The sequence below is a fragment of the Poecile atricapillus genome, chromosome 13 (assembly GCF_030490865.1).
Source record: "Poecile atricapillus isolate bPoeAtr1 chromosome 13, bPoeAtr1.hap1, whole genome shotgun sequence".
NCBI lineage: Eukaryota > Metazoa > Chordata > Aves > Passeriformes > Paridae > Poecile > Poecile atricapillus.
In genome coordinates this window covers 10,732,685-10,756,384 of record NC_081261.1, presented here as the reverse complement: position 1 = coordinate 10,756,384, position 23,700 = coordinate 10,732,685, and the positions used below count along the sequence as shown (strand labels likewise).

General features: G+C 43.0%; 1 protein-coding gene across 1 annotated transcript in view; it reads left to right on the top strand.

The window, feature by feature from the left end:
- ACSL6 (acyl-CoA synthetase long chain family member 6) overlaps positions 1 to 23,700 on the top strand; it is a 45,165-nt gene that overhangs the window by 13,284 nt on the left and 8,181 nt on the right. Inside the window, exons 2-19 of the mRNA XM_058848677.1 lie at positions 398 to 618; positions 2,220 to 2,334; positions 3,154 to 3,218; positions 3,622 to 3,723; positions 3,845 to 3,944; positions 4,607 to 4,785; positions 5,537 to 5,569; positions 6,535 to 6,586; positions 11,121 to 11,194; positions 14,132 to 14,209; positions 16,789 to 16,923; positions 18,035 to 18,169; positions 19,905 to 20,000; positions 20,763 to 20,835; positions 21,249 to 21,337; positions 21,882 to 21,998; positions 22,255 to 22,398; positions 23,124 to 23,225. Of these exons, the coding sequence (XP_058704660.1) occupies positions 424 to 618; positions 2,220 to 2,334; positions 3,154 to 3,218; positions 3,622 to 3,723; positions 3,845 to 3,944; positions 4,607 to 4,785; positions 5,537 to 5,569; positions 6,535 to 6,586; positions 11,121 to 11,194; positions 14,132 to 14,209; positions 16,789 to 16,923; positions 18,035 to 18,169; positions 19,905 to 20,000; positions 20,763 to 20,835; positions 21,249 to 21,337; positions 21,882 to 21,998; positions 22,255 to 22,398; positions 23,124 to 23,225 (1,884 nt within the window). The 5' untranslated portion in view covers positions 398 to 423. The remainder of the gene's footprint in view (positions 1 to 397; positions 619 to 2,219; positions 2,335 to 3,153; positions 3,219 to 3,621; positions 3,724 to 3,844; positions 3,945 to 4,606; positions 4,786 to 5,536; positions 5,570 to 6,534; positions 6,587 to 11,120; positions 11,195 to 14,131; positions 14,210 to 16,788; positions 16,924 to 18,034; positions 18,170 to 19,904; positions 20,001 to 20,762; positions 20,836 to 21,248; positions 21,338 to 21,881; positions 21,999 to 22,254; positions 22,399 to 23,123; positions 23,226 to 23,700) is intronic.

Sequence of the window (23,700 nt, the reverse complement as noted above, 5' to 3'; positions counted from 1 at the left end):
AGCACAACTGGCTGTGCATTCCTGCTCAGGGAAGGCAGAGAAAGCTCCTGGCAGCCCCGAGGGGTCATAGCTGAATCCCAAAGCTTGTCCCAGCATCTCTCAGTCCAGATAACTGCAGCTGCATCACCTCCTGTACATTGGTACTTGGTTGTGCTTAGGGAGTGAGCTCTTGCTCACCCTGCTACAGATGCTTCCTTCTTTCTTCTATCTCTTCCACAGATGGTGTTTTTCTCTGTTAGGGTGGCTATTGGCAGGCAGCCCCAGGGCTCAGCAGAGCAGGGTGTCTGCAATGGCTGATGAGGCAAAGCATGTTCTCCCCTTCCCAGAGCTCCGTGCTGCCTCTGCCCATCCGCAGCCTGACCTCACCAGACCTGACCCATCCTTCTGGCTCTTGCAGAGTTTGCCGTTTCACTGGTGGAGAAGATGCAGGCTCAGGAAATCCTGCGGAGCCTGCGGCTCCCCGAGTTCGATGACCTCAGCCAGTTCTTCCGCAACCTGCCGGCCACAGCGCTGGTGGGCATCGGTGCCTTCGCAGCTGTCGTCGCCTACTGGTTTGCCAGCCGGCCCAGGGCTGTGAAGCCACCCTGTGACCTGCACATGCAGTCAGAAGAAGTTGAGGTGAGGCCACGGCAACCCCCGCTGGCTTTCTCCAAGATTTGCATGCCTGGAAGTCATAGAATGGTTTGGGTTGCAAGGGAACTTAAAGATCATCTCATTCCAACCTCCTGCTATGGGCACTAGACTGGGCTGCTCCGAGCCCCTTCCAGCCTGTCCTTTAACACTTGCAGGCATGGGGCAGCCACAGCTTCTCTGAGTAACCTGTGCCAGAGCCCTACCACCCTCACCCAGGAGAATTTCCTCCTAGTATCTAATTTAAACCTACTTTATTTCAGTGTAAAGCCACTACCTCTTGTTCTGTCACTATGTGCCCATGTAAAAAGTCCCTTTCCAGCTCTCTTGTAGGCCCCCTTCATTAAGGTCTTCCTGGAGCCTTTTCTTCAGTCTGAACAACCCCAACTGTCTCAACATTTCCTCATAGGGTAGGTGTCCCATCCCTCTAATCACCTTCATGGCCCCCTCTGGACTTGTTTCTGCAAATCTGTGTTCACAGAGGATGCCATGAAGGCTTTTTTTTGTTGTTTTGGAAGTTTCCCATCTCATCCTGAAGTCAGCCATGTAATGCACTGAGCCATGGATCGCTTCACCCCTTAATTTAACTTTTTCTGTTAACTAAAAACTAGAATAGAGCATGTTATTCTCTAAGATTTTCAGTAAAATTTTGGTCTTCACTTTGCTTAACCATCCATGGCCAAAAATTAGAGGCACTGCCATTGCATGGGAGAAACAATGGAAAGGCAACAGCAGATGAGACCAGATCACCCAGCACTCTTCATGTCTGCCCATTGCTGAGTTTGGGGCTGCAAACTTGGTAACAGTAAGAAAAAGTAAACCTTAGGTAAGCATTTACTTAGGTAATTCAAGGCTGAGGAGTTGCCTTAATTGTTATGCTTGCAAAAGGCTCTAATGATGCAGTTCTGCTTTAAAGAACAGAAATATTTCTGAATATTGTCTCTGCTTATTTTAATATCTGAAAGTGGGATGAGAATTTTTAAAGCCTTTTGTGATATTCCCTCTAAAACATCATTGTCTTTAATTCCAACAGCTTTTTAAAAGGGTGGGAGGAATTAACATTTTTCAAGATGGTTTTTCCCTGTGGTTAGGGCTTTAGTTAGACTATTTTTCCAGTGCAGTCCTGGTTTGGTCAGTCTCACCCTGGATGCCCACACCTAAAACACCTCTGCTGAGCTCATGGCACTGGGGGCTGGCCTGTGCCTTAGTCTGTCCTTCATGTTGGCCTGGATGTCCTTGTGGAGGTGCTAGTCCTGGAGACCTGTGGCACCCAGAGCAGCTGCTTCCCCCAGCACGTCCCCACTGCATTATTTCTAGACCCATAATTCCTTATTAAATTCCCTAGGGAAATATCAATGATCCCAGTGACAATGAGCTGGGTCAAATGCTCCTCTATGACTACGTGTCCCTGAGGTGCTGAGGTCAATGTTCCCCCTCTCACATCCCTTTGTGTCTTTGGGCAGGTGGTGGTCACAGTATACCTGCTGGTATTTGGGGAGTGTGCTGCTTTGTGGTGGGGGTTTCCCCATCTCCCAGCCCTTGAACAGTGCTGATGGCTGTGTCATCTCATGTCACCTCATTTCACACAGGGCCTGGCTGGGGCACGCCGCTCAGTGATTGGGGACAGCCCGCAGCTGCTGACGCACTACTACGATGATGCCAGGACCATGTATGAGGTCTTCAGGAGGGGATTCAGCATCTCTGGTGAGAACACAGTGGTGAGAAGGCCTAGGAGCAGAAGTTAGGAGAGGTGGGGACCAGGTCATGCAGATGTTCTTACCCCATAGTCAACGGTATTGTCACAAAGCTCTCACACACTTGAGAGATATCACTTCCCACTCCAAATAGCCATGATGACTCTTCCCTGCTCCATCTTAACTATTTCTGTGTCTGCTGTTTATGGTGCCCTGCCTCATTGGATACAATATCACATTGGACACAATAGTGTCATGGTCAGATTATTATTTTTGGTACCATAAAAACCCCCAGTGAAGCTGCACATGTTCTTCCCCACAAGACAGGGGTAAATAAAGGACACAGTAGGTGTACGGAGGAATGGATTTCTGCAAGTAGGTACCATTAGCAAATTATTCAAACTTTTCAAATTTTCATCCGGTCACGCACAGCTGCGTGTTGTTTTACCTTCCTCCAGAGTAGGCTGGACTAAATATAGTAGTTTTCACCTTTTTAAATCAAAAGGCAGTGCAAGTAGTGGGAGCTGATGTTTGGGATGAGTGCTGTTATTTCAGACACTAATGCTCATGTCACCTTCTGAGAAGTGTTTTTTAATGAGGCTGTTTGGGGCAAACTGCTGCCGTCAGTTGGGAAGACAGAAGCCTTTTTGGGGGATCACAGCAGCTCCCATCAGATGCACTTGTGTGTGTAATTTGCTGGAGATTGCTGTGAGAACCAACCCAATAACTATGGATTTACTCCTGGAGGGCTCCCCCACATTATGGCCCCATGTGTTAACTCCTGGCACTGCCCCCCCCATAACTCATTATCTCTGCTTGTGTCTTTCAGAGAATGGCCCCTGCCTGGGGTTCAGGAAGCCCAAGCAGCCCTACCAGTGGCTGTCCTACAAGGAGGTGAGCTGCAGGTGACACCCACTGAGCATTGTCTTCCCCTGCCCAACACAAGAAGGAGTGTTGGGGTGCCTGCACGTTAGACCAGGAGGTTGCTCATGCACCGTGTGATGCTTCCTGGTGTCCCCACCTGAGCATATCCAGGTGTTACATGGGTGTGTCAGCTTTCAGGGCTTGGCTCCATGCCATGATCCCATTCATGACAGCAGCACTGAGGCACTCTGGAGCCATGGGGCATTGCCAACCTCATCAACTGCTACTCAGCTAATGATCATTCATGATACCATAGAAATTGGACTTTTAGATAGGAAATACAATAATTTGAGAGCCTTCCTGTAAGTCTTTGTTTAATTTGGTATTGTTTATATTCCCCTTTTTTTATATATTTTTCCTCTCCAAATTCCAGGTGGCTGAAAGAGCAGAAGCTCTAGGTTCAGGCCTTTTGCAGCAGGGCTGCAAGCCATGCACAAAGCAGTTCATTGGTGTCTTTGCTCAAAACCGTCCAGAGGTGAGATTTTATGTCCAACTTGATATTGTATTAACAATGTTCCTGACCTGTCAGCTTGTTCTCAAGTTATATGTGCTCTCATGGTCCCTTCTCACCTTTATGCTTCCATGTTCTCCTGCAGTGGATCATCTCTGAGCTGGCTTGCTATACCTATTCCATGGTGGTGGTTCCCCTCTATGACACCTTAGGTCCTGGAGCCATTCGGTACATTGTCAACACAGGTAAAATCAAAACTGATGTGACCTTCTCAGTTTTGTTGCTTAGAATATGGTTCATTTTCTGCTTCTAAAAGACAGATGATCACAGAATCCTAGAATGGTTTGGGTTGGAAGGGACTCATGTGGTTCCAACTCCTCTTCATTGGCAGGGACACATTTCACTAGACCAGGTTGCTCCAAGCCTCGTCCAACCTGGCCATGAACACTTCCAGGGATGGGGCATTGTAATTATACTTGTTGAGTGTCTTCAATTCACTTAAAGAGGTTCCTGACAAGCTGTGTGTCCCTGTGCTGCCTCTGTTGCATTTTCCACATACCCAGTTGTGCATAGCCATGGATAAGGGCTGCTCTGGATGTGGGAATTCTCCACGGCCACCCACTCCCGTTCTGCTTGATATTTTGCCTCCTAGACTTTCTAATCCATGTGGGAATATTTTGAACTGAATCCCAGAATAATCATAAATGTCAGCTACATCTTTGGCATTGATTTAGGTTAGCTAAGATTGCATTTTTTTTCATGTTTCAAGAGAGGCACGTGTTGTATGCTGAGATTTCTGGTGTAGCCTGGAGTGACTATCAGAACTGATGCAGTGTTAGCTATAAGCCAGAGTCTTGCATTAAAAAAGATTTACTGCAAAGACTTTGTTTGGCTGTTTTTCTTGCAGCTGACATTTCCACGGTCATTTGTGACAAGCCTGAAAAAGCCAAGCTACTCCTTGACCATGTGGAGAGGAGAGAAACACCGGGCCTGAGCTTCATCATCCTGATGGACCCATTTGAGAAGGAGCTGACAGAGAGAGGGAAGCGCTGTGGGGTTCGCATCCAGACCATGCAGGAGGTAGAAGTGAGTTCGCTCTCCCTCTCCTTTTACTATTTTTTGTAATATCTTTGTAATATTTTGTAATATTTTTTGTAAAAAGACAGTACAATGTATAGAGACTTGTGAATTGAGTGCCAGGTTCAGTGTCTGGAGAGCAAAAAAGAGCAGCTTGTGGCTGATAATATTGATGCTGGGTGCACTTGCCTCTTGGTGTTATTCCTTGTTGATAGCAGAGCCAACATTTTAATTCTTTATCAAATACGCTGTCAGCTGCTATTTAAGCATGGGAAGGGGGTTGTTATTTGCGACACTGTCCTATAATGTTACTGATAAGTAAAACTTTACAAAAGGAAGGCCTTGTAAAATCATGGCTCAGGCCTGTTACTTTGGCTAAGTAGAAAATGATCATGGGAAAGAGACTCAGCTGAATTAGTTGTAGGAGAACAAGTTATATAACCATTGCCTGGTCACATCATGGTGTATAGTGGTTGGTTGGTCACTATGGACCCTCACCCACACTACATGTAGCCTAGAGCCTCACACTTGTTTGAAACACCCTGGATGCAGCTCAAACAACCCAAACACTACTTGAAATCCAAGGAAGGTACTGCAGTTAAGGCAAGAAACTCAGGATAGTGAAGATGACCTCAGTGCCAGCTAGGAATTTGTCCTCTTTAGCCCACACTCTCCCTTAGTGGTTTGCAGATTATTAACAAGTGGGTTACACTGCAGGAATTAAAGTGTAAATCACTTTTGTTACTTTAATCTCTTCCAGGATTGTGGCCGTGAGAGTCGACATGTGCCTGTGGTGAGTGTTGGCATTTTGCTTTTCCCACTTACAACTGCAGCAGAAGGGACCTTAAAGCTCATCTCCTTGCAACCCCCTGTCATGGGCAGGGACACCTTCCATGGGTCTTTAGTGGACCCAAGTCCTGTCCAATCTGTCCTTGAACATTTTCAGGAATGGGACAGCCACAGCTTCTCTGGGCAACCTGTGCCAGGGCTTCACCACCCCCACAGGGAACAATGTGCAATATTTGCTTTATTCCCTCTACCTGGAACATTTAATTGAGATAGCTCATCCTGCTATTAACATGTTAATGGGACAGTAATTAAATGCCATTGTTAAGATACCCTAATTCCACTACCTTATCCTAGTGACACTAGGGGAATGTCTCTATACCCTTCACTTTCTCCTGGGGCTCCTATAGTTCAGAAACACTGCTTGGCAGTATTTATATGGGATATTTTGGGAAAATTGCTTTGGCATTTTTCACTTGCTGCTCATATTCATAAAAAACTCTCAAAAGCAGCTTCTGATACTCAAGCTTATTTAGTCATTCATGACCCAAAATAGTGCATGTATGGGGTGGTGCTGAGAATACAGAGATCCTGCTGGAAATGGGAACAATCAGCAGCTTTGGAATCTTGTCCCCTCTTGTGGAGTTCTTTCCAGAACTGATCTGGAAACTGATGAATTATCTCAAGTTGTCTTCATCTACAGATGCAGATGGTAGCTTGGAAAATACTAACTGTAAGATAAACAGTAAAGCATGACCTTAGTACAGCTGGAGCACAGCATAAAGGGAGGAATAGAGTCTGCATCAGCTGAAGAAACCTGGTTCTATATGCTGAGGGGAATGATTGCTTTTTATGCCAGAGCAAAAATATAATTGGTTTGATCTTTAGGTTTCTACAATGCCAATAGTCTCTACCACTGACACATCTTTATTTGTCTTGTGTGATTTTCCTAATCTCCTTTTGCATTTCTAGCCTCCTCGACCAGAAGATCTGTCAATTGTCTGTTTTACTAGTGGCACTACAGGTAAAAGAGGCACTTTAATCTTGAAATCTTAGAATAGCTTATGAAATTAATTATTAATCCCACCTCCATACATGCAAACTTGCTGTTATACTGTTATGGAAATGATGTTTCTAGGCATTTATTCTAGGCATTTTTAATATTTAAGAATATATAGGTTCTGTATATATATGCAAATTAAAAAATAATAATAATTTATTTTTCAATTGAATTCTCTGACATACACTTTGCCAGTATGATTTTCCAGTTGTCTGAAAATCCACCTATGTGTCTGCTTCCCATATTGCTGTGTAGTTGTGAAGCACTTGGTTGACTGGTATTTATCTCTTGCAAATGTTTTAAAACAAAAACCCCAAAACTCTAAAATGTGGTTCCACAATTTTCCATTCTCTGTATCCTGAGCACATCGGTGTCTCCAGCCTCACCAAGGTCCTTGTAACCTCTGTCTCCTCTTCTTGTGTATTGCTCGTGACACCTAGTGCTGGGGAGGTTTGGGATGAGCCTGGGCAGCCCATGGTGGTGGTACTCATGTGCTGCTGGCTTCCTTTTCTTGGAGAGAGGAGCAGCATCATTTTCCTGCCTGTTCTTAGCAGAGGCAGTGAAGATCTTGGTCTTCATCAGCTTGCAGGAATTTCCTACTCATGAGAACTCAGCCTCCGTAACATCTCCCTGAAAGCTGTATGCACAAGGCATGACTGCTTGGGAAACTGCTTTTGCACTTGCCTGCAGAGAAGGTCTGAGAAGGCCTCCAGAGACTGCTGGAGCAGCTTTTCCAGATCCACCTGTGCTCTTGGGAGAGCACATTTTCCTACACCAAAGCATCCTCAATTTGGTCTCAGCAGAAGATGCTGGGAGCTGCTGGTGCTTCTCAGATGGCGGGTCAGGCTTGAGCACAAGGGAGCACCTTCATCCTCCACCTCCCAGAAAAGACTTGTGCTTCAGACCAGGTAGGCAACTGCTTTATCAGCTCCAAGTATAAACTAAAGATGTGTTAAATAAGAAATTATGCATAGAGAAGGTTTCTTTTGATTTTTTTTTTTTTCAGATGCAATTATGGGCCAGTTTCTGATTTTGTGCTTTTCTTAAAAACATGCCCAGAGTTGCAGAAACAGGACAACCAGAAAATTCATTTCCCTTCTCCCATCCAAACCAGAGATTTCCAATTTTGCAAATTACCTTGAACTGAACCCTCTCATAACAATGCTTTGTGATGCATGAGCCATCCTCTGCTGCTGCAGGACTTTGCACATCACTCTCTGCCTTATCTAGAGGTTGCATCAACACTCTGGTCCATTTTCTACACTGTGCTTTGATGTAAGAGTTTTATGTAGCCCATGTAATTTTTAGTGACTAAATTTAGAACTTTCTTCCAAAGGATATGTTCTCTAGGCCTTTTCCAATTCCAAAAGGCTTTAAATATTTTTGTGTGGTGTGAAAAAAAATCTCTGTTGTGGAATTTGTCACCTGAAAAATTGTAGAATTAGAAAAAATTCCCCAGGAGCAGACTTTAACACTTGCTTTTCTTTGATAGGATCAGATGCCCCAATGCCTCCCCAGGGAGAAAAGAAAGGCTAAGGTTGCTGATCTTGGATGACAAGACCATCTTCCATGGTTGTGCCAAGAAGCCATCAGCACTTGGAAATGGGCCAAAGGCACAGAGATATCCCCAAACTGTCAGGATACAATTTTTCATGTTGGCTACTCCAAAGAAATCAACTGTCATTCCCTCAAGGATCCACTGGTAACCAAGTGGATAAAAATTGCTTCCCAGTGGTTTCTCCCATCCTGGCAGTGCATGTTCCTTTTTGCCAGACCTCCCCAGGGGAGGAAAGGGCTTGTATCCCAGAATGCTGATGGATACACCATCAAATTAGTGTTGGAGCACTTGAAAGACCCATTTGGCAAAGTGAAAAATGCTTTTCTATTCTTTTAAAGGTTCTACTATTGCTTATAAGAACTGTCAAACAAGCCTGGCACCAAGATAAGGAGGAATTGACATTCCTGGGCTATTAATGGATTGCAAGATATCCGTTCTACAGAATGGACACTCACTGGGTCTGTCTTTGTGAGTAAATTAAACAAGACCAGCGTTACAGAAATTACATTGATTTTTTAAATAGAAAAGCAGCATCCCTGCCAACCTTCTTCTCTCAAAGTGGTAATTCTGGGAAAGGGCTTATAGAAAGAGGCACCTCTTTTGCTAGGTTAACTCTTAGAACTGCTAAGGAGGGTTAAAGTTTACAGGAGTTCCCCAACCCAAAAAGCTGCAGCTGTCCCATAACAGCTTGGTTTGTTCTGGATTTCTCCTGCTGGATGCTCTCCTGGCTCCGACACTGCTGCTCTGCTTAGACACCATTATTACTGCAGCCTATCCAGGATGTTGAGCCTGTGCGAGAGGGATGCAGAGGAAGGAGTCAGGATGTTAACACTGCTTCCAGGCATGGCAGGGAAACTGAATCTGCATTCAAGTCAGAGGTGGAGTGAGTAAATAAGTCAAACACCTGAGAAATCTCATAGAATCATGGAATAGTTCGGCTTGGAAGAGACCTTTAAAACATGTCTAGTTCCAATTCCCAGGCGCAGCAAGGGACACTTTCACTTAGACTGGTTTGTTCCAAGCCCCATCCAGCCCATCACTGAATACTGGAAATCCTCCAGAAAAAGTTCAGGGACTATGTATGTGCCAGAGGGCACAGTTTTGAATTTCCAAGTCATTACTGAGCACATCCTCTCCACTGGTGCCTGAGCTTTGCGATGCTGCAGGAGCACAGCTGCTTCTCTGCAAGGACTGAGCACATGTGTTTGGCTGGACACAACAACACAAGTGATTTTTGAGTTGTGTATGTACAACTGACATCTGTTCAAGGACTCTTCTTGGACCCTGGATCCATGTGTGCAGCCAGCTGTGAAAATAACCTGCCAGGCTGATTTGACACCTGTGAAACTGCTAGTTCAACAAGTTACAATGGGAGCAGCTTGGCTGGCAAAGCTGTCAGCTTCACCCCTGAGCTTTGGATGAGACCAAACCAGCCTCCTGTGCACCATGTTCATCTGCAAGTGTTTGGGACTGAATTACTCAAGACACTTGGAACAGCAAATAGGGATTTTCAGTATAATACATTGTGTTAAAAATATCCTGTTCTATTGCAATAAATGTATGCAACAACTGCTACTGCTGTTTGTGCTTGCCTTTAATTATTTGGGAGGTTGAGTAGGGTGATGGTCGTAATGCTGGGAGGGCAAAGGACTCAGTTCTGAATGTGGGCATGGCCACACTGGAGGGCTGCTAGCAATGTAGCCCTCAAACTGTTCTGAAATTAGAGGACTAAACATACTTTCCTGTGCTGAAACACATTCACAGAGCACCCCAGTCTCTTCCTAATCTAAGGAAGGCAGAATGAAATTCTGGCTGATTTACAATTTTGTTACATTAACTGCAGGAGCTTTGGCAGGCTGCTCTTGCCCACTGTACAGGGGACACGTGGGGCACCTGCAGGTAAAGCTCCTCTGATCTGCCTTTGCATGAAGCAGCAGAAACTACGTGGCAGTGGCGTGATCGAATTAAAACAATCTGCTTAAAAACATGTTGCAAAGAGGCTGGCCCTGTAATCTTTACTGGGGCTGAGTTACACCTTCTTTTCACAAGTAAAGCCTTGGAGGGTGATGAAAAGGGACAGAACTGTGACAGGAGGACATGCAGAGCCCTCTGTGCCACCTTTTTGTGAACATGAAGGTTTCAGCCTGTGTATTTGCTGCTTAACAAACACTGTGTTTTGGTGTCCAAACAGAAATGCAAGAAGTGTACCATTACCAAAGGAGTGTAAAAAGGCAAATATTGATGGTGCTGAGGTACCTACTGGTGCTGGATGAAATGCTGCAGGGGCAGTGCACAGCTGTGGAACACAACACACAGAGGCTTTGCTGACTCCCTAATGGGTTTAGGGCTGTCTTCAAGGCACCTCTGCTGCTGCTGCTATTCACAGCTTCCCTTAACTGCAGTCTCAAAGGGTCTTGTAGCCTAATTTTTACCCGTACTGCTCTCTGCATTTCTCCTGTTATCCAGAGTACTGGCTAAGTAAGAGTATATCAGGCTTTTAAACAGTGTTTCTTGGTATTCAAGATCATTCTTAGTCAAAATCTGGATGAAATAAATCCTTCCAGAATAGGCTGGAACAGCCAGCCAAGTCTGATGGCTGTACCCATTGAGTGGCTCCATCTAAGCTCTCTCAGAAATTGCATTTGGACTGTTTCTGCTGGAACCTGTTTTCCAGAGTCTCCAAGAGAAATATTTCTGTTTGCAGTATCATTTTATTAAGTTTTGAGTATTGCAGTAAGTGTTTTTGGTGCATATTAGTGCACAGAAATGATGGTAAAAAATACGTATGTTTTAAAATTGAAAATGTGAACATAATGTTTTAATCATTTCTTGGTGGTTTTTTTTGTTTGTTGTTTTTTTGTTTTGGTTTGGTTGTTTTTAAAAGCTTTTGAAATTTACCTTCTGGTTTATCTTTTAAACTCCCTCTCTGTTTCCTTTCAGGAAATCCCAAAGGTGCTATGCTGACCCATGGAAACGTGGTGGCAGATTTTTCAGGCTTTTTGAAAGTGACGGAGGTGATTACCCTGAACTAGAAAACATTGCCATGTGCAGAGTGTGTGGGTTAAGCTGTGGCCCTGCACGGGCTGTAAGTACGCTCTTGCAGATAAAAGATGACATTTTTCCTGCTCAGAGGGCCAAATCCATGGGAATGGAGCAAGGCTGAATCTACAGTACTGGAAGGCATTAAATCCTCTTTCCAGCCCTGGCTCCCAGGCTCTGTAGGGCACTAAGGATGTCTGAGAAACAATGCTGACTTCTGTAAATCAATTCATTAACTCTTTTTGAATAATTAGGAGAGCATACAAGCCCTGTAGAATTGCAACTGGTGCTTGAAGAGGAGTTCAAGCTCCTTTTGTGCTCTTTGTGTCCCATTGTGCCCAAAAATATTGTCATATATTTGGAATCTCTCTGCATACAAAGTGTGTGTGTATAAATACATATACATGTATATATATATATATACATGAACATATATGATTTTTTACAAGAGTGATTAATGGTTAATTTCATTGATATTCCAGTATATCTCAGTTTTTGTTATACAGATTTCTAATAGAGCACAGCATAGTGCTGGCCAAGTGACTTCATAATATGTTTCATACAACATGTAAATTCATGTTTAGAAACAATATAGGAAACAGAATCAGTTTACCATGACATAGTAAGGATTTTACACATTATATAGAACAAATATAAATAATCTGACTTCTGGTAGTGAACAGGCAATTCTATAAAGTAGTTACATGCACATGGGATGGACAGTTGGTTACCTCATACTGGTCTTATTGTTGATGCTGAAATTACTGCAGTCTTATTACTTTAATCCTTGAATTTTCTGAGATTTGTGGATCACTGGTGTAAAGAAACTCATACATGTGATGACTCAGACATGTAAGGAATCCCACTGAACTCACGTGTTCCAATGTTTGCAGGACTGTGCCTCCACAGTGTGCAGGATGAAATGCCAGTGCTGCAATGAGGGCTTCTCAGCATGGAGCTCTCCATGGCTTCAGTGGCAGCAAGAGGGACAAATGAAAGCTGAGGCGTGGAGGGGCCCCAGCTTCAAAGGGCAGGAATGTTTGTTTTGGAAGTGCACTAATTTAGAGCTGAGAGAACTTGGTATCTTCCAGGACTGGTCCATAAAAATGGATTTAGTGTTTGCTGATGGCAGTGGGACCCTGGTTAATTTCAAAGGTATCAGATTGAGACCCAAGTCTGGTGTGATTGTAAATTTGGTATCTCCAGTTACCAGAGTATTGCTGGCAGAGGGTAAATGCCTGTAGCTGATCCACAAGATTTGGGTAATGTCTGACCACAATAATGAAATAAAGTGTCAAAGACTTGAAAGTAGTATAAATTAAAGAAAGAAATTGAGAAGTTCTGTAGTTTTGTTGTTTTCAAGTTCTTGTGTCAGTTTTGCTTAATTCAGTGATTTTTGCAAACTGAACGTATTTTTTAGTGAGTCCAGAGCTTTATTATAATGTTGTTTTCTAATACCAAGAAGCTGTTTGCATTTTTAAATTTAACTGGACAACTGTGCCAACTGTAAAATGCTATTCAATGGCATAATTTTAGTCTGATTTAAAACCAGATTATTTTGTCTGGGCCCTTACAGCAATAATAAAAAACAAAAACAAAAAAACCTGGTTGATATTAAAAGTTTTGCATTACTGTGTTTGCAGAAAATGAAGCCAAATTGAAATAAAGTATAGATCTGAAGGCCCTAATGGCTTCATTCAGATTGACAGACACAATAATATGAAATGGGATGCTGAGAACACCCACATGGTCAATAATGTTTGACTTTGGTAGGTGATAGTTGGGAGGCCATACCCAAATCTGACCAGCCCAGATTTACCTTCAATAAAATATCCCCTGAGGGATGAACTCCTGTGTCTGCCTCCACTGTATCCCAGATCATGGGCCATTGATTCCTTCTGAGCAGTGAAAGTGCAAGTGGGTATAAACTGTTAATACTGTGAGCTGATAGATTTTTATACCCATTTTCCACTAGCCACTGGCCTTGTTGGAAATTATCAGGTATTCAACCTTTCAGTTTTTCTAATCCATAATATTACAGCAAGTTGTACCCTAGGAAATGTGGATAGAAAGGTTATTTTCTTTTGGGGAATGGGTTAGGTAAGGCTCTTGGGGCCTTTGTTTATTCCAGCCTTCAAGAGAGAGTTAAAAACTTTGCAAAATCAAGACTTTGGCCACTGTTTTTTAAAATAATATGTCCAACCTTCTCTTTCCCCTGTCTGTGAGACAGTCATAATGCCCTTAAAATCATACTTTAATTACTTAAAATTACAAGAAACACTAACAGAAGTAATTAGTTTTTGAAGCCTAAGATTAAATAATTAGTTTTCCACACATTCTGATTCAAATCAATGATTAACCAAAGGAAAAGGAAAAAAATCACTAATTTTTACTCTAGTAACACTGTGATTCTTGAATGGGCTGTATACAAAGCGGGAAAGTGCTGCTCCTGCAGAGCCCTGCTGGTGTCCAGAAGGTTTCTGTAGGTTAGCACTGGGATCCTGGGGGCTCTTGCAGGTTTGCACCAGGATCCTGCTGTCTGTGCACAGCTGAGAGCACAGACCAGGGTCTCGGCACCTCCTGGTAGAAAGCAGTGAATAAAAATTGGATTCTCCGTCAGGGTGAGCCTCCATTCCCAGTGTGAGCTGCGTGGATACAATCTGCCTTCTGCCAAGGAGAGCCCTCTGCATTGCCCTGTGTCTACATCTGCGTGCTCTTTACTCCTCCTGCTAACTGAGCTCCATGATGCTGTGGCTTTAACGCTTCCCTGTGTCCGCTGCTCCCTCCTCTCTCGACAATCTTTACCCTTTTGCTCCTCTGGTGCCATTTTTCTTTTTATTATTTTTTGACTTTCTTGTTGTCTTCCTGTCAGTGTTTCTTTCCTTTCTGTCTCCCATGCCCTTCACCTGCAGAAAGTGATCTTTCCGAGACAGGACGATGTGCTCATCTCCTTCCTGCCTCTGGCTCACATGTTTGAAAGAGTTATACAGGTAAGAAACCTGCCTGAACTGACGAGGCCTTGTGGGGCTCCTTGTGTTTTCTTCCAGAGTCAGTGGTCTCCTACTTGTGAGGATGTACACATTTCCTATTTGCCTTTAGCACACATGTTTGAGAGAATGGTACAGGTAAGGTCATGGTGTCAGTGGAAATCATCTGTTTTCCACACCAACAACAAAAATACAAAATAAAATGAATAAAATACTAAATAACCAGAGAATCTTGTAGCACTAAAAAGGCTTGCACTCCAGAAGTGACATGTGCATAACACCAGAGCCATGGCCTCAGTGACATGGCTGTGAGTCCAGGAGAGTTTCCCAAGTTTCTCCAGCTTACACCTGGCTCAGGGATTGAAAAATAACCCTTCAACAATGAGCCAAACTCATTGCTCATCCAACTTATTGCTACTGCTACCTGAGCAATTTGTGGGACAGCTTTTCAAAGGACTCTACGATGAGGTGTTTGTGATTCAAGATAATTTCATGCCATTTTCTACATCAGCTAAAATGATTTTATTGCATAAATAACATGGTCTGCAAAAAAAATCCCCAACCTGGCAGACACTGAGAAAGAGGAAACTGAGATCATGGTGTGATACATGTGATCCTCCTGGCAGGGCAGCGTGCAGTGGCCATTCACTGGAGCCTGTGTTCCCTGGGAATTATGGCAGATCCAAGCACCAGCTCTTGCCAGCCCACAGAACTGACTCCATGTCTCTTTGGGGAAAAAAGTAGGGTGATGATTTGTGCTGCAGCTGGTGAATTAGGCAAGTCAAGTGAGACATCAGGTCTCCCAGCAAGAAGCTGTAAACTTAAAATTGATCCAGTATGTGAAAATTGGATCTGGATCCAGTTGCAGCTCTGTACTTTCTCAGGGAGGCCTGTTTCAGACTGAAGGCATACCTTCTGAGTCAGACAAGCATCTGAATATAAACCTCCCACTTCTTAGTAACATCTGTGCCAGAAGTAATATATTTTTTCTCTGTTAGAAATGTCACAAATTGGGAGTAAAAGCCCATGAAAGATTTGGAGAATTACAGCACAGCCTTTCTCCACTTGCAAGGCAAGCTGTTCAGTGTGCCAGCACTGTTCAGGCAAACAACAATATATTCAAAATTCATCTGATGGGGGGACAGAAACAAATTAGAAACATTGAAAATGCTTTCATTTCACAGGATTTTGCTGTACTGAAAGGGACAGCCTCCAAAGGATGTCCACGTTTATCCTCCCATCTGAAATGGCTTATTAATATAAAGATTTTTTCAAAAGGGCTAAAAAGTAATTTTCAAAAGCATTCTGAACAGCAAGCACTGCATCAGTGACCTAGTTTTAGCCAACATTAATCATTCCTGGAATTTACAGTTAAAATCATACAGATAGCTTCTTTAAAGCTAAGAATTTCTAGTTATTTTCAATTCCCAATGAGCACACTGGTTACATTTTCTTTTTTGAATTAATGTGCAGTGTAAAGCACAGATTCAGCAGTGTGATTTTCATTTAACCCACATCACGTGTAAAATTCCTGTGGTTTCAGCTGATGGAGACAGTCTCTATCTGCCTGACAGCAGAGAGAACAATTTGGTTAGTATTGCACATTTTTAAGAGCAGCACAAAAGACATGGATGTCTCTAAAGGAATTTTCAACTTACTTAGTTATCTGGGGAAGACAAGCCCACAAAAGGGAGCTGAAGTTTCCAGTCTACTCAGGAAGGCTCAGCTCTGGAATCACAGCTGCTTGCTGGGGACACTTTCTCCCCCATGCACTGTAAAACCGTGGGAGAAGGGCTGGTCTCCAAATGTTCTTCAGTGATAAATTGCCAGTTTGACCCAGTCTGTGATGGCTTCTTGGTAGGGTTACTGATTACCAGTAACCAGCTACCAGTTGGTTCATGGCCAGCAGCCCCTCTGCCCCATCCCACACATTGAGCTCCATTCTGATCTGAGGAAAACTTCCTGCTTTGTTTTCAAGTACAAGGCTTCTAGATTTGTAGTTTCCATACAAGTCAAGCATCTTTTATGAAGTGGGATTCTATTTCTGGGAAACAGGATCAGGCACTGTATTGCTAATGTAGTTTATATTGTTGTATTTAAACAAAACTAAAGTATTAACATCTAAAAATTGGCCGCTGCTCCATGTTTTATGTTTCTTACTTTGCATTTCTGTGTTGACAAAAGGTCCTCATACTGTGAGCTGCTATGGAAGGGCTGGGCATTAGAAATGTTCTGATCCAGACTCTGACCATAACTGGGACTTCTCCATCCCCATATGCTGGGGATGAAGAGAAATCCCTTCTGAAAACTTTGATTCCTTGTTCTTCCAGAACAAGTGTCAAATTTGGTAGATGCTGAATTGCCAGTACTGAAAAATGCCCAGAACTCTCTGGATATTTCTATTCAGTGCAAAATTGTTACTTATTGTTACTTTATTGTTACTTTATGGTCTTTCCAAAGTCCTATTTTTGCAGTATTGGAGAGTAGAAATTCAGAAAAGGTGCTTCTGTGCTTGGGAGGAATGTTTTGCTTTGGGAATTGAAAGCAAAGGGGTTACATGTGTTCCTCTTTCTCCCCATCAGTCTGTAGTATACTGCCACGGAGGGCGAATTGGCTTCTTCCAAGGAGATATTCGCCTCCTGTCTGATGACATGAAGGCACTGCGGCCAACCATCTTCCCCGTCGTGCCACGGCTGTTAAACAGAATGTATGACAAGGTGAGTTGGATTTTGATTTTACTCTTTTTGGAACAATGGAGTTTATGTCCCTTTACTACTCATGTGGAAGAATTCCCTTAGTCATGGATATTTCTCAAGCAGATGACACTATTTCTGCCTTGCTCCAGACACATTCTCACCTTGCATAATGGATACAGCTCCTTCAGTATATAAGTCTGTATTAAAATTTACACAGACTCCAGACACAGCTATCATGTGTGAATATGAAATCCCTCTGTATTAGCCTCCTACCCTTACTTACTCCCCTCTTACTATTCTCATTAAGCTTACCAGTGACATTTCTAGAGATACGGGATTTTTTCATCACAGAAACATCAGTCAAACCTGGCTGCACAAGAAACTTTTGTGCCCTTCAACAGGATTTGAAACTCAAATCTCTTGTTCTGGTGGCAGCAATAGCTGTAAATCAGAAATTTCAAAAAGCCTTTGAGGATTTAGGTAGTGTAAATGTAACAGTAGCTTTTGGATTTAGAAATCTTTAAAACTAAGGTCAAGGTATTTAAGACAGGCATGTCTGGTCATCGTGTTAAATCTGTTTGACCAGCTGGGAATATTTATTGCTCAGAAGACTTAACTGCTAAAGACAAGCTTAAGCACAAGGTACTGATTTAATTTTTCCCCAAGGTCAGGGCTTCTGTGCTTTATTAGGGGGACAGGCAATGGGAGTTTCTCATTTGTTGAGGAGGAGTTCGTGCTGGTGCCTGATGAAGCTCAGTTAAATTTAGCCCCCATCACCACATCAGCCACCACTGATACCTGTTCATGTTGCTTATTCCCTGTTGCTCAGGCTGTGTGAACTTCACTGAACCCTATCACAGAAATTATATAGTAAGAGCAGCCCGGTCCATCTAGTCGAAGCCTGCACCACCATCCTGTCTTTTGCCCCCAAAGGAACCACATGTACAAGAGGGAATGGAGTGAAATACATCATTCCTTTTTCCCCGCACTAACAAACCTCAGTGTAGCCCTGTTTACCTGTGCTGCAAATGTAACTGTAGCCACCTGGCTGGGTGGGTGTCATGGGAAGAACAGATGTTGATGTGCTCTCTCTTCTCTGTGACACCTCATGTGCCATCCCGTGCTCCCGCAGATCTTCAGCCAGGCTGACACATCCCTCAAGCGCTGGATCCTGGAATTTGCGGTCAGACGGAAAAAGGCTGAAGTTCGAAACGGCATCATTAGAAATGACAGTTTGTGGGATAAACTTTTCTTTAACAAAATACAAGTAAGTGATTCAAGAAGAGAGTCTGAAGTCAAAAGAGTCTTTTCTTCTTTCAAGACTGGTTTTCTGACAAGGGAGTTTCAGACAGTAGGAGAAATTTCTTCATGGATAGGGTTGTCAAGCATTGGAACAGGCTGCCCAGGGCAGTGATGGAGTTACCACCCCTGAAAGCGTTAAAAAAGGGTGTGGATGTTGCACTTGAGGACATGGTTTAGTGGTGAAGACGGTGTTTGTGTTGGGTTGATGGTGGGAGTTGATGATCTTAGAGGTCTTTTCCAGCCTTAACAATTCTATGATTCTATGATTCCTTAAAGTCAGTGTAGTCCACTTGCCTGATGATGAATTGTGGGCGATCACTACTCAGTACTGAACAACAGACTGGAAAATGGAATAGAAAAAGGGAACTGAGCACAGTTTGTTGCTCTATAAAGTTTTGCCATATTTATTATTTTGTTTGGTTTGGTTTTCAAACACCACGGGTATTGTCAAAATTTCAATTCTCTTAGGGATAACATTCCAGAGGGAAATGGAGAAACACAAGGCAGGCTAAGAGGGCCACATCTCTCTTCAGCAGCACTGAGAAATCACTAATTTATGGAATAGTGCCAAAAATTTTTTTTGGCTCGCAGATAGAACTGTGCCCTTGCAGGGGAGAAAAGGTATCTAGGGACAAAATTCAGAAAGGTGGTCATGAAAAAAGGAGTCACTGATCAAAGAGATGCTGCTCCAAAGTTTTCTGCAAAATCTCAACAAATAGGATTGGATTTAGGGTTGGGTTTCAATTGGACATATTCAAACTTGCTTTTCCTCCTAGGAAGAGAATATAAATTGTAAAGGAAAATGCACACATGAATCATGGTTTAGCAACCATGAGGAAAGAAAGCAGAATGCCCTTCTGTTTGCCACACATCTCAGTAAAAAAAATATTAAACTGGCTTTAAACCAGTCTTTTTGAGCTCTGTACTACTCGAGGAGGCTCTGATTTATTTTTTTTTTATCAGATTACTTATCTGGAGACATACCATTTTATTTTTAACTAAAGAAATTGACTGTACTTGTGGTCTGTCCTCAGTATGCAAAGACAGCAGAGTTCACCCAGCCAGGAGCAAGCCAGGCTGTTGAGACAGGCAGACTCAGTCAGCATTTGTTTTATTTTGTGCTGGGTTTTCTTTTTGACTTTTAGAATAAAGAAAAGGAAATGAAGGGAGAGGGGAAAGAAGTAAAATGAGACACAGGGATTTATGTAATACCCTCCAGAAATATTTGAAGGTCATCTGCCTTAAAAAAGGGACAACATTATTTTAGAGGGCTTGGGAGGCAATTCATTAAAACCAATGAGGTGTAAATAAGCAAAAAGACTGGATGGGGGAAGAGTCTGTTTTCCTCAGCAGTTCCCAGAGCCAGGTCTGCAGCCTGCCCAGGCACAGCAGTTGCAGAAGCCCAGGCTGAGCAGCTTATCCTGCCAGGGACATGGGCACTCCTGTCTCTGTACACTGAAGGGGGTTTTATCCCTCAGGAAAGCTTCAGAGCTAGTTTGTATTTTCATACATGGCCACATCACAGAACCACAGAATGGCTGGGTTTGAAGAGTCCTTGAAGATCATCTGATTCTGATCCCTTGCCATGGGCAGGAAATCCTGCACACCTATCCTAGAGAACACATTTTGTTCAAGCTCATGGTTTTGCCATCTGCAGCAGCCTCTGATGCTTTCTTTTGTTTCCTCCTGCTACCAAACAGGCAAGTCTTGGGGGGTGTGTCCGCATGATAGTGACAGGAGCTGCCCCTGCATCCCCAACTGTCCTGGGCTTCCTCCGCGCAGCCCTCGGATGCCAGGTGGGTTTGTGTGGCTGTTCAGGGATGTTTATCAACTGTTAGCAAGAAAACATCATATTTAAGAAAGGTGATGGGTTAGAACCTCAGAACTATGTTTGGGACAGCTGTACCAGGATGGATCCATCAGCAGGGCTTAGGGCAGCCACGGAGTCCTGGTACACCCAGAGCTCAGTGGGATGGGAACAGCCCTGGGATGGCAGTAACAGGCAAGAGATATTTTCACCCTGGGCATTTCCCAGAAAAACCCTATAGGCTCATCCCACCCACCTCTCAGCACCAAACTGAGTATGTGCAATTAAATGTGTTTGTGCAAGTGCTGGGAACTTCATGAGTTTTACTCGTAAATAGAGAGAGCTAATCTTCAGATGTCAGCCTAACCCACTTGAGATACCCACTGTGTTAATTCTCTGTGATAGGAAGCTCAGGGCAACTGAAAGGGCTGGATTTTCAAAATGTCTCACAAAACTACCTATTTTTCCCCATTAATAAGTTCCTGTCATAGTGTAGCATATGTCCTGACTCAAAGGCTAAGTGCTCAACTCATCTTCTTTCTGTTTTCAAGGTTACAGAGCCATGTTTTTTCCTAGTTTTGTAAATGTAATTTTGTACACAGTACAAGCCAGGGACAGTGTCCCCAAGGCAAATGGGCACCCACACATTGCAGCTGCAGGCTCAGCTCAGAGGACTATGAAACAGAGGGCAATGCTTGGGATTTCAGTTTGTAATAGAGAAATCTTTTAAAGATACCTGTCTCTTTGTCAGGTTTATGAAGGCTATGGCCAAACAGAATGCACAGCTGGATGTACCTTTACAACTCCAGGTGACTGGACATCAGGTAATAATTTTCTTCCACCATTTGAAGAAATAAAAGAAATGCACATTTGATTAGAAAATTATGGACTGTAATAATAAGGCCACATTGAATGGGGCTTGGGGAAATCTGGTCTAGTGGAAGGTGTTCCTGCCCATGGCAGGGGGTTGGACTGAGATGAGTTTGAAGGTCCCTTCCAACCCAAACCACTCCATGCTATTTCAGAATAGGTTTTATATCCAAAGAGGAGGTGTCTGTCAGTATTTAGTTTTAATAGTGAAAAACCTTAATTAAGGAAATTATTTCTGCACAGAAATAAACTTGCTCCTGCAAGAACATCCAGTGTTCAATCTATAATTGTGAAAATAGCTAATGATAAAATGTTAATTATTATTTATGGAAGAGATGACAAATGACTTGATAACTTTGATTTCCAGGTCATGTAGGAGCCCCTTTGCCCTGTAACTTAATCAGATTGAAGGATGTGGAAGAACTGAATTATTTTGCTTCCAAAGGAGAAGGAGAGGTAGCAAATCACATTTTTATATCAAATTCTCACTAGTTAACACTGTATGAAATAGTTTATAGGAGCATTTTACCTTTGTAGGGTTCATGGTTACTGATGTGTTACACAGTGCAATCAGGAAAGGAAAATGGCAGTTTAACTATAGAGCAGCAAAGAATTAATGAAAAAGGAGCTGTGGCAGTACTTCCAGCCTGATTCCTTGAACTGCTATGACTGAATTAATTCAGTTAAGAAGAGCTGAATTTCTGTGATTTCTACATTGCTGTGATTTCTATACTACACAAAAATTAAACTTATTGAAACAACTTTGTTATTTTTAACTGCAAATGGAATGCAAATCAACGTCAAACACATCAGTTTTTCAAACCCTACTTCATATTTCCGTTAGCTTGAAAAAAATACATAGATAGTTTAATAACCCAATCTATTTTAGTTTCATGGAGCACAGTCATTAAAATATTTCAAATTTTGTGAGCTACTATTTAACTTGTATTAATAGCAGAATAAGAAAATAATTCATCATCACCCCTGGTTTTTTTTGCAGATCTGTGTGAAAGGACCCAATGTGTTTAAAGGTTACTTGAAAGATGAAGAGAGAACAGCTGAGGCGCTCGACCAGGAGGGTTGGCTTCACACAGGAGACATTGGAAAATGGTTACCTGTGCGTACTGGACACACACAGAGTTCTAATGGGAATTGTATTATCCCATGTAAATTTTCACAGACTGAACTTAGGTCTCCAAGCAGGTCTGTCTTTACAAAGGGTTAAGTTTATATTTGGCAGAATAAGCTCAATATGTCAGTGAAGCATTTGACAGCACAACAGGACACTGAAAGCTCTCTTAAAGACAGACTGCTTGCTGAGCTTCTGTGGTTAAATAACATCTCTGGGAATTCTCATTTCTTTCTCCTAACAGAATGGTACCCTTAAAATTATTGATCGGAAAAAGCATATATTTAAACTTGCTCAGGGAGAATATATCGCACCGGAGAAGATAGAGAATATCTACATCCGCAGTGACCCTGTTGCTCAGATCTATGTCCATGGAGACAGCCTGCAGGTACAAACCAAGCTTTCAGAAAATCTTACTTTACTCTTAGTAGTTAGAAGACAGAGAGCTGGGCATGAGCAAAGGGAAAATGTGAGTGGATCACACCACATTGTCTCCTTCCTGCTTTGGAGCTGGCTGACAGCCAGGCAAGAACTGAGCTGCTGGTGTGACCCTGACCAGCTTAGAGAATGCTGTGGGCAAAGAGCCTTTAAGATGGCTTTGGTGTCACTCTTTGGGTCTCTCCAATGCTGTCCTTTGCCACCATGCCTGTGGTAAACCAGGCAAAGGCAAAGCCACTCCTGTCCCCCACACTGCCTGGCTATTCTGAACAATCTTGTTCTGTTAATTTGCACATTTATACACACACCTACAGATTTTGAAACAATGGCAATTCATCCTCTGCATTCAAGGCTCACAAGCATGAGTCTTCCCTTGGCATCAGAGCTTGCCTGGGACTTGCAGGGCCATGTGAGTTATTAATGTCCAAGAGGAGCACAAACCCAACTGAGGGTATTAAAACTGCTGATGAATGCACAGTCACAGACAAACATTTATTTGAGAAAATGGCGCAGACATCAGAATGTACTTCATGATGGTATGTTAGCAAATTGTTGACATAACTAAACAGGAAGTGGTAAACATACAGAAATTCACCTGTCTTGTGTATTCACTTAAATGTAGAGTCTGGAATGTGGTTCAGCTTTTACCTTTAACTCATTCTCCTTTACCTACAGGCTTTCCTGGTGGGAATTGTGGTACCTGATTCTGAAGTTATGCCAGGTTGGGCAAAGAAAAGAGGGTTTGAAGGAACATATGCAGAACTCTGTAAAAATAAGGTTTGTGTCTGCAGTAAAGACTTTTTTTTTTTTTTTTGCTGTAGCATTATGTGTGCACAATACTGTGTCTAGGAATGACAATTTCAGTGACAAGAATTATTTCCCCACTGAACATTCAGCAGGGTTGACCTGGATCTAGTGATATGTGTTGACTGGTGGTACAGACCTCTGCCCTGCAGAGTGGGAGGGCCAAGAGTCTGTCTTACAGAGAACAACAGTACAGCAGGAGAGATTGTGTTTGCTTCAATTTCTTAATAAGACAACTACCTAAGACTTTATTACTGTTGTTCTCTGTGGTGACCAGGAACAGGACCAGAGGGAAGGGCCTGAAGTTGTGTCAGAGGAGGTTTAGGTTGGATACTGGGAGAAGGTTTTCCCCAGACAGGTTGCCTGGGCATTGGAACAGGCTCCCAAGGGGACTCATCACACCATCAAGTCTGACAGAGCTCAAGGAGCATTTGGACAACACTCAGGC